This window comes from Zea mays, chromosome 9, assembly GCF_902167145.1.
Source record: "Zea mays cultivar B73 chromosome 9, Zm-B73-REFERENCE-NAM-5.0, whole genome shotgun sequence".
Taxonomy (NCBI): Eukaryota; Viridiplantae; Streptophyta; class Magnoliopsida; order Poales; family Poaceae; genus Zea; species Zea mays.
Window position 1 is genome coordinate 125,517,335 of NC_050104.1, and position 11,153 is coordinate 125,528,487.

General features: G+C 45.0%; 1 protein-coding gene and 1 long non-coding RNA gene across 2 annotated transcripts; both read left to right on the plus strand.

Annotated features, from left to right (window-relative positions):
• The first annotated feature begins 626 nt into the window (after window positions 1–626).
• On the plus strand, window positions 627–2,214 carry LOC103639005 (uncharacterized). The gene is made up of 2 exons (XR_559176.2): window positions 627–1,467; window positions 1,942–2,214. It is a non-coding gene; the product is annotated as an uncharacterized lncRNA (long non-coding RNA).
• A 1,503-nt stretch (window positions 2,215–3,717) lies between these two features.
• LOC100276254 (uncharacterized) lies at window positions 3,718–6,220 on the plus strand. Its single transcript, NM_001150086.2, has 5 exons — window positions 3,718–3,919; window positions 4,014–4,090; window positions 4,253–4,346; window positions 5,293–5,556; window positions 5,645–6,220. Exons 1-5 carry the CDS (start codon window positions 3,812–3,814, stop codon window positions 5,924–5,926), a joined length of 825 nt encoding a protein of 274 aa, NP_001143558.1. The 5' UTR covers window positions 3,718–3,811; the 3' UTR covers window positions 5,927–6,220.
• Window positions 6,221–11,153: the final 4,933 nt, after the last annotated feature.

The following is an 11,153-nucleotide window of genomic DNA, read 5'->3' on the forward strand; positions in this document are numbered from 1 at the left end:
CGCATATGCTCATTTATGATCTTTTTGCATTTCACTAAGTACACACTACACAAGCATGTAATGATATACTATCAGGTTATGCTTGCGCCCAGTGGCGGATCCAGGATTGGATCAAGAGCAAGACTACTAAGCTATGGCTATATTTTTTAAAATAAAAAACAATCTAATTAATGTTTAATACTTCATTCGTCTTAAAATAAAATTTATTTTACTTTTTAAGTTGATTCATTAAATAATTAATATATTTATTTTATATATATGTCTAGATTTATCATAATCCGCTTTAACATAGACATAAAATTCAAAGGCTAAAACTAAAAAAGGCTAATATTTTGCGACGAGGGAGTAAGACATAAGAAGCAAGATACAATTTAAACATTCAAAAAACATGTCCATCCTATCCCTAGAAACATAATATTTAATTTTATCAACTAACCTACTAACCTAGCTACTGGGGACTGCTAGCAAATAAATCATCAAACCAAAATACAAATAATGAAAATGGGAAATTACTATATATTAAAGTGCGGCGCAAAGGTCAACAACCATGCGGCCACGTCGTTTAGAAATCCATACGTCGTTCGATGGCAGATCACTGGCTAACGTACTGGTCCTAGAAACGTCGATCCCGTGGAGACAAAAGAATATATGAAATTCTGATTCCAATCTAAACGGCCAGAACTAGCAGCATTGTTCCTCATTTCTCGAAGCGTCGCCATCGACTGGATAACTCTCAGCCACCGTCGTGGTTCTCCGCCTGGAACCGATGATCGAGTTGGAGAAGCACACGACGAGGGAGCCGGAGTGAGCATGGAGGGCGCACCACAGGCGACTCTGCGCCGCCACCGTGAGCACTGCTCTGTCGCCTACCATCGATGTCGGCCATGGCAGTCGTTGCTCCGCAGCCTACCATCGACGTCGACCATGGTAGTCGTTGCTCCGCCGCCTACCATTGACGCCGGCCATGGCAGTCGTTGCTCCGCCACATCTTGCTGCATACTCCCGTTGATGGGAACGCTCGACCTCCCGGTGCTCCCGCTCCCGTCCTTGGTGAGCGTGGAGGGCGCATCACCCGTGGCTACGACAACAGTAGGTCAAGGCAAGTGGAGGTGGAGGCATTGGCGCGGTAGTCAATAGGTTATTCATTTTGTTGAGATTGCCTGATTGCAACAAAGTTGCATCCAGTTAAATTGGCAATGTGGTACAACAACGAGCTTTAATTAAGCTGTGCATCCTATGGCCATCATCAACATTACATATGATTTACCTTTTTCCTCCTCCTCTTCTTTTTTTTAAAAAAAACTTCACCAACTCAAGATCCACACTGTTTCATGAGTACAGAAAGTCATTGGCTTCCAGGGGTAGCGTGGTCAGCCCCAAAAGATTTGTGATTACAACTCAAATATGAGCTTCAACATGCTCTCCTGAAGCTCGAAGCAGCAAAAGGCTTCAACAACACAGTAAAAGGTACTCACTCCACAAATGTAAGACATATTTAGGAGGGAGGGAAATGACTGATGTCCCTCAATCAATCACCAAGAATACAAAGACGCAGTTATCGTCTTCCGTTCATGCAGATGCCATAATCGCTAAGTACTGAAAAACCTCAAACATTATATTGATGCTAAACATGCTTGCCACCAAAATAAAAATGCTTACAAATATTAACGACGAGGGAGGGTTGATTATGCCATAAATGTTTACATTTATGGACAATTTTGAATGCTGAAGACACACATCTGTGGAAGGAAGCTGGAGGGAGTAGCAAGATGGATATATCAATTATTATTTTCAAATGGTTGTTGGATTCTATGTATGCTCATGTATTTCTTCTTTTGCCAGTGCAACCCGAGAGTGAATTATTGTATATATTTACTTGCAGCAAATTTGGATATTATGGGTTGTGCAATCTGTTGACCCTGCTTGGCTACTTTTGTTCAGCGGGTGGAATGCATTTTTTTCTTTGGAGAGAGACGAACTACGGGGATTGAGTTCTTCATGTGCGAATAGATTGCAATTCATAACAGTTCATTGCTAACTGGTTTAGCATCGTCTATTCAGACCTGGCTTCAAGTTACTTAGAAACCTTACAGTAGAGGAGATCACAGTGACCAGTAATTGTACAACCTTTTTCTTTTTTAATCCCTGTTCGATTTATTTCAAACCCAGTTTGCACTATGTATTTCGCTGAAGAATATGAAGTTATTTTCATCAGAGTTAACAAATGATGAAAAAGTTGTGATCACCGCTATTCCATCTCCTTTTATTTGCTTCAACTCTGTGCGCATGTTCAAATCACTATATGTGAACATATGTAAATATAGTGGCACAACCCTTTATTTTAGATAAACATGGTTGTTTCATACCCAACTAAAGGATTTAGTCAGTTGTTTATCTTTTGCATATCTATGGTACTTATTCTATATATATATATTGATTGCTTAGACATATATAGTATTTTTTACATTTTATATTAGGATTTCCTATGCGCGCGAAGCGCGCGCTAGATATTAGTAACCTTACAACCTTACTAGTTACCTAGCACACTGCACACAATTCAGTAGACAACACTCAGGCCTCAACGATCCCCTACGGCCTGTGGTTCGGCAGCAGCCAGCAACTCTAGACTCCAGTCCTCCACGCATCGTCCAGTCGTCCGACCGGTGGGGATGGACTGAGCGGCGGCGCTGAGATCTCATACGTACTTCAAGAAGGGAGTGACTCGTACACAACACGCCGCTTAAAGGAATTCGTATAGCATATCTGCATATGTATGTTCGTATACATAGGCATACAGTTAGATGTAAAAGCTTAATTAATTCGTATATACAGTTAATATAGTAAAATAGCATTAGTAAGTTTCCTCAACTTGTTATATAATTCATTACCATAGGGATTTGCTACTCATCAACTAAACATAGGGTGAAGTAAATACAAAAAACAAACATAGGATGGAGTCACTATGGTATGTGTAACCAAACACATGATTTTTTGCTTTACTCTAAACCAAACAAAAAATAGAGCAACTCTATTTTAACTACCAAACACAAAAAACCGTTCTATCCTTATAATTTAGAACAGAGTCGTTTCATTCAACTAGACTCTGGAACCAAATGATACCTAAGATAGTGAGACACAGTACCCTAGTGAGATAGCCGGCGACTGGACTTGGGCGCATGAGGTACTGACTGCGGACTACAAAAGACTGAAGGAGGGATAGTTGAGCTGGACACAGTCCCCTATTGTTAGTGGGCCACGACCGGGGCTGCAACCCAGGCAGCTCTGGACGCACATCTGCCTATGCTTGCGGCAATGCGCGCGATACCAACTATTATTATTTGCTACTCAAGATACTATATATAGAGAGAATATATATTTAGATGAGATATAAATTAACTAATCTAAAAATAGAGGTGGAATTTTTTTAAAAAAATAACTAGAAGTGGGAGGATTATTTTAAAATATGATATTTCAAAAAATAATAATTTCACCATTATTTTTGTATTAGTTTGTATGATTTGCATCAATAAATTAGTTTACCTGATATACTCATTGTTTAAATATACCTGACAAAAACCATATACCTATAAAAAATGTCGAGAAGACGATGCTTGAGTTAGGCGAGATATTTGCAATGTCAGCATGATTTTCCTGGGACCCACTTCTTCAATTTGATGAGAGAGCTTAACGACATTCCGCCCCCACCTCCTCCACCTCATCAGTCGAGCCTCCGTGCACGACGCATTCGCCTTGATCTCCGATCCCTACCTTCATTAGGAGAGAGAGGAGAGGAGAGGAGAGGGGCAGGGAGATGGAGAGAGCGGCCCCCGTGAGGAGCTCCCACACCTCGACGGCTGGCCTGCTCGCGTGGCCTCACCCCGATGGCGCCGGGTCGCTGCCAGCACGCCGGCCTAACCAGGTGACCCGCTCTTCTGTTCCTCCGCCACCCGCCCCGCGCGGCGCGCTGCTTGTGATCGTCGTTGATCTCTTGTGGTCCCTCTCTCGCCCTGCAGCCGACGGAGGAATTCAGGAATGTGGTGTTTGGGGGGCAGCTCACGGAGGGGGCCGACGGCCTCAACAAGACGAAGAGGTGAGATAGCTTCCACGCCTTCATGGCCGGATCGGATTTCTCTCTCCGCTCCTGTGATTCGGAATCGGATCTCAAGTCGTTCAATGCGATTGGTAACCGCATGCATGATCCCCATGTGTGGCTGCTTATTCATTACGGTTGGTCCTGCTCTGATCATTCCAGGAAGACGGGCTCCTCGCCCAAGGGGAAGGAGACAACAGGGACCGGGATATCCAAGGCCGAGAGCGCCGTCGCAACTGCCTCCCGTGATCGTCAGGTGCACAACTTTGGATCTGCAGTCTGTGGGGTGGAACATTTTGTTTGGCATTGATCTCCTGCACAAAGTACTCGTTGTCTATGCTGGGGGTCTGGGGATAGTTCTTTTTGTTTCACGTGGCGTGTCGGCAGGATCAATGAAGAACGTCTATCAGATTTGTTGCATAAAGTGCCGGGACAGGTATCCGGTTTTGTCGATGTTCAATAATGCTATAGATCTTAGCATCCGGATACTAGAATTAGAGTTTTCAGTGTTCTCAAGCCCTCTTAGCAGATTTTTATTCAACAAAGCAGAAATGCAAACCTGATCGATTAAAACAGGACCTAGAGATTCTGCATTGTCACCACATGACTGATCTGGTTGATTAGAGATTCAGTTAACCTCTTATGCTGTTCTGTGTTGTTCTTAGATACTACTAGTAAAAAACGTAGGTCTCTTCGTGAAGAAAAATTGGTGCAAAACAGGAGTCTTATGTTATTCTTCATTCTTAAATAGTATAGTAAACAATATGTAATAATGTAAGTATCGTGATTGATGGGGGAAATGTAGGTCTGATTGTGAAACACGTACAATACATGTAATGCAAAAGTTGCAGTTCCAGCCATCATATCGTCGTGATCAACTATGGTCTTGGTTTTTTCATGGAAGGATGATCAACTTTATAATTAGCTACTTCACGTAACATACTAAAAACTTGGTCAGTAGAGTTCACAGCTGGAGATCTTTTGATGCTATTAGGATAATTGTATTAGCCTACTTTTCTACAGGTGTCTATGCCGTAATTTGTTGGAACTATAATTATGCACTTGATATTGTCTGCTAGAGAACAGGAAAAAACAAACATTTTCCTTCTAAATGGCATACGTATTACTTCAAAGAAATGAAGAAAAAATGATCATACCATTCTGTGTGATATGGTGAGACAATGAGCTTTTATAATCTGCAGGCTAGCCAGATCACCTTTTCCCAGGACGGGACCGTTCCTACCAGGAAGGCAACCTCAGTGGCTGGGGTGGCAAGGCAGCGTGAGCTTAGCCATACCGTCGAGAGTGAGGGGGACAGTAAGATGAAGAGGCAGGTGTCCAGTACGAAATCCAAGGAGCTCAGTGGTCACGACATCTTTGCCGATCACGAAGATCCCAAGCCCAACAGGTCAAGGAGATCAGACTATGGCAGCTCTGCTGCTCAGTCACCAGTGAAAAATGCAAATGTACTGCCTGAGCCATTCTGGTAGCTCTTAATACACATCGTGGTGGCTCCAAACTCTACTGAACAACTGTCGTTATCTTTGTTAACAGGTGAGCTCCTTCTCGTTTGGAGAGGCCGACATTGACAGCACAGTGAAAACAGCAAAGAAGAAAGGGTCCAGCAACTTGTCTACTGATCTGAACGGCAAGACCATGCCCAAGAAGGATTCAGCGTCTGCAGAGAAACAGCCTCCGAACCGTGCGAGGCCGAAAGGAATGAGTGGCAGCAGCAATTTTGCAGACGGGAAGGCCTCAACCTCAACAACCGGAGATCATGAAGGCCGTCGTACCCGGCAGCCTCCTGGCGGCGACAGCAGCATTTTGCTGGGCTAGCGTGCATATGAATCTTGCCCTATGCCGCCGCCGCACGGGTGGTTGGTCCGTCAGTCTGTGGTCTTGTTTTCGTGGTCAGGCCATGTGTCCCATCTCCGGTCCTTCAGATGATCTGGTTCGCATCTGTCTTGTGTATGGTTTTGATATGTGTTGGTTGTGACATGCCCCATGGAACAACCCTATCGCTATGCTGTTTTGTTGTGTACAATGGATGACGTGTGCTGCCGTTTTGTTGTGTGTACAATGGATATGTCTGGTTGTTGAATAAGAAGAAATTGGTATATGGTACCAATAGTCCGATGGAGCTCACGTGCAAAGTGGGCGAAGTAGCAAACCCATTAATGAACTCATCCAAGGTTGCATGATAGGGCCCATAACTAACGGATGTTTTCATTTTTTTATTTCTTGACATAGAGCGATATATCAAGTGTCAGAAAATTAATTATCCAAAAAAAGTGTCAGAAAAATATTAATTCATCTACCATAGTCTTATACTGAATTGTTTAAACAAGACATGGAAAATGCACTGTGGCCATGTTTGCAAACACAATAGTTTTCTAGTCACACAATATAATAATGTGGTATTTAAACATACCAAACTCTGTATTTTAAACCATGATTTTATTAATACCACAATATTTTAGAAGTCTAAAAAACTTTGATCTCAATCAAAGTTTTGTTGGCGTGTGGGAAGCGACGACGATAATCTTACCCTTTCTCTTCCTCTCATATGCCGCAACCAAAATACTGTGCCTCTAAACATTGTTATGGCACTTGGTAAACTATGCCTTTATAACTGTAGTGGTGGATTTAACTCTAGTATACTCTTTCTGCCTAGAGAAGACTGCACTTCTTGCTCTATAATAGGTCCTAAGAGACAAGAGTAGTGGTGGATTTAACTCTAGTATACTCTTTCTGCCTAGAGAAGACTGCACTTCTTGCTCTCTAAAAGGTTGAATGTATGAAATAAACACTAACTAATATTTATGATACCAAACAATCATCATTAGATTAATCATGTATTATGTGTTTTATAGTAAACTTGTTTTGAGACATAAATATTGTAGACTATGTCCTTTATAAACTTAGCTAGAGCTCATATTGGTTGTCTCGCTAGAGAATGAGATTTGTTTTTGAGTTCAGTAGTGATGTCTGGATGAGTGGGAAAACAGATCAAAATGTTTACTTTTTCGGTCATAATGGAAACATTTAGACCCGTTCGGTTAGATTGGATTAAGGTCATAAACTGTTCTAGCTAATCAATATTAGTATAAATAAACTTATTTTTTTGAAGGAAATGGCAGGAGCTCTGCCTAATCATTAAAAGGAGAAAGTTCAGAAAATACACTGTACAGGTCCGAGGACCGAGATAAGACACACTAGCAAACACAACGTGAGGAGCGCTCCCAATATACCCGCACAAATCCGCGAAACCAATGCAACAACCCTAATACTGGAGGAACATGGCTCTCTTGAAAGTGCACACGTCCTCTTTAATCTTCAAGGCTAATTGGATAGGGATGAGGGCGCTATTTTCTAATATCCTCTGGTTTCTCTCCTTCCAGATGTTCCACAGGGTGTATATCATGAGGCCGTTGAAGTCACGCTTTTGGTTCTTTGGGAGCGGGGAGGATGTAGCTTCCCACCAGTCTTTTATGCTGGAGAAGTGAGTAGGGTCAGCCTGGGCCAGGAGGCTTAAGCCCTCCCAAACTAGAATCTGACGCCACACCGCCCGGGCAAAAGGGCAATGCAAACAGAGGTGGGGGCTGGTCTCCAAGGGACCATTGCAGAGGGAGCAGTTTGGTTGGTGCGGCCAACCCCGAGTGGCCAGATTGTTAGCAGTGAGGAGCTTGTCCTGTAGAAGAATCCAAGCAAAAATCTTGCACTTTTGCTCTGCCCGTGCCCGCCAAACAAAATCAGAATTAATGTGGCTGTACGATCCAATGAATTGTGCATTGTAGGCTGATTTTACCGTGAAGACACCGTCGGGGTTCCATTTCCAGGTAATGGAGTCCGGCACCTGTGGTTGGAGGTGGAAATCATGGAGTCTAAACCAGAGGGAGACAAATTCCTCGATCTGCACCGTGGAGGTAATCTTGCCTCTCAACGACCTGATCCAATTCCCGTCATTGATCTCAATGGAAACTGACTTGTTCTTTCTTGAGACTAGCTCGAAGAGGTGTGGTGCTAGGTTTCTTGGCGCCATGCCATCAAGCCAACTGTCGTGCCAGAATTTGGCTGTCTTGCCATCTCCAACGGTGACGATGGTGGAGGCGCTAAAGAGGAGCCTGTCCGCGAGGTTACAAGGCACATCAAACCCTTTCCAAGGGTGATCCTCTGTCGTCCAGCTCTTCCAAAGCCACCTTAGCCGGAGGGCGCAGCTGAATTTGTCGAGGTTGAGGATGCCCAGACCGCCTAGGGTTTTGGGCTTGCTGACTAGTGGCCAAGCCACAAGACAATGGCCTCCATTTGATTCAGCCTTTCCTCTCCAGAGGAAGGAGCGGCGGATCCTATCGATGCGTTTACGGGCCCATGTCGCGAGGGGAAAGACCGACAAGTGGTATGTGGGCATAGCGGACAGGATGGAAGACATAAGCGTGAGACGACCAGCCCGATTGAGCATGCTTCCTTTCCATCCGGCCAGACGGTTCTGGATTTTCTCGATCAGAGGTTGGACATGAATTTTCTGGAGCGCCCAGGTGTGAAGTTGGAGGCCTAGGTAACGACACGGGAAGGTCCCCCTGGTCCCTTGGAATGGCTGGAGCACGTGGTCTAGGTCTATGTTATCACATCTTATTGGGTGGATAGAGCTCTTCTCAAGGTTGGTGACCAAGCCCGAGGCACAGCCAAAAGCGTGCAGGATGTCTTTGACCGCCAGGAGGTCTTCTCTAGAGGGGTTGATAAAGATAGCAGCATCATCGGCATAGAGAGAAGTCCTCAGTTTTGCTGTAGTTAGCGGAATGGGGGAAAGGATCCCATTTCTGGCTGCAAGGTCCAGGATACGCTGCAGCGGATCAATGGCAAGGATGAACAACATAGGGGAAAGGGGGTCTCCCTGCCTAACCCCCCTCCTGTGCTGGATGTTTGCTCCTTGTCGGCCATTGAGGAGGGCTCGAGACGAGGCGGACCCAAAAAGGATGGAAATCCACTCACGCCATCGAGGGCCAAAACCCATGGTCTGGAGGACTTCCAGGAGATAGCCCCAATTAACTGTGTCGAAAGCCTTCTGGATGTCAAGCTTCAGGAAGAGCGCCGGTTTTTTTGCTTGTGTAGTCTTCTAACTACGTTATGCACATAAAGGAAGTTGTCTTGTATACATCTTTTCTGGATGAAGGCACTTTGGGACTTGGAGATTAGAGTGTTGAGGAGGGGGGGGGCAGCCGGTTAGCAAGCAGTTTGGAGAAGATTTTTGCGATGTTGTGTATCAAACTGATGGGGCGGTAGTCCCCCACTGTCAAAGCATCCGACTTTTTAGGTATAAGCACGATGTTGGCAGAGTTGAGTAAACGAAAATCCGCCCCATTCATGCTATGAAGTTGGTGAAAAGCCTCAAGAACGTCCTCCTTGATGATATCCCAGCATACTTTGAAGAATAAACCTGTAAAGCCGTCTGGGCCTGGTGCTTTGTCGCTCGGCATTGAGAAGATTGTTTCCTTTATTTCTTCAGGGAGAACGGCGCTTCTAGCGATGAGAGGTCATGTTGCGCTAAAGCTAGAGCCGGCCAGTTGAGGGTGATCCCTCTCTCCGGGGTTGTCCCTAGGTGAGATTTGAATGATTTTTTCTTTTTCCTCATGGGCTACCGCTAAGTTTCCAATTGGGGGCTGCAGGCAATGGATGAAGTTTTTACGTGCTCTGGAGCTAGCAGATAGGTGGAAGAACTTAGTGTTCGCGTCGCCCAACCTAATGCGAGTGAGGCGAGCCCGTTGACGGATCCTTGATTTTTCAATTACAGCAAGTCCCAGTGCCCTGGCTTTGAGTGCCTTCAGGAGATCCAGTTCCTCTTGGGTGAGCACACGCTCCTCTTGAGCAGTTTCGAATCGGAGGATTAGTTCTTTGGAAATTGCAAGTTGTAATCTCGTGTCTCCCACTTTGGTCCTACGCCATAGTTTGATGGCCTTTGCTGCACGCACTAGTTTGATATGAAGGCGCTTCATGGGTGTAAAGGAGGAACGAAGTGGTTTCAGCCAGGCAGTCTGAACCGCCTCCTTGAATCCCTCCATCTTTACCCAAAAATTTTCGAAGCGGAAAGAGGGGCTATGTGTCGTTGTCAATTCTCCCTAGAGGAGAAGCGGAGTGTGGTCAGACATGAGGGAGGGAAGGGAGTGCAGATAGCAGCTAGGAAAAAGCAGCTCCCATTCCGTTGTACAGAAAAATCTGTCAATTCTTGTTAGCGTTGGATTCGCTTGCCCGTTGCTCCAAGTGTAGCGGCGGCCATTGAGGTGGATTTCCTTCATCTGTAGGCTGTCCAGTGCTGATTTGAACGCGCCCATGAGGCGCCGATTCAAGTTACAATTATTTTTATCCGAGGCTTGATATATGAGATTGAAATCTCCTAACGCCAACCACTTTGTCCAACGTTGTGCTGCGAGGCCACTTAGTTCTTGAAGGAAAACAAGTTTCTCAGCGCTCGACTGTGGCCCATAAACCCCTGTGATCCACCAAGCTGAATTGTCCGCCTTCATAGTGATCATGGCCGAGACAGTGTGTGAGGTGGTGTAGACTTGCGAAAGTGAGAAAAAATCATTCGAAGCTGCAAGCAGAATCCCACCCCTAGATCCAATTGCAGGCAGCACAGCAATGTTGTTTAGAAAATTCGGACACAAGGTACGAAGGATGGTTGCATCGTCGACTATAGTGAGTTTAGTCTCCTGCAAGCAAACAATGGTACTGCCAGTATCCCGAACTAGTTCTTGTACAGAATCACGCCTAGCCACTTCATTGAGCCCCCGCACATTCCAGCTCAAAATTTTGTAGTTATGTTGAGACATTGGTAGACAACTTGAAGTTCCCAGAACACTGCAGAGAGTAGACAGACCCTTATAACGACGAACGACGATGACTAAGCTGAGTGGTCCAGCAGAATCGCAGCAATTGAAGGCCCCTGGCTGCTGCTGTGATTCTCGGCCACCGAACAAATTGGTTGTGCAGATACACCATGACACATTTAGGACAAAAGAACGAAGAAGTGCTAGACATTGCAACAGACTAAGGCCCCCGCAGAGCGTGC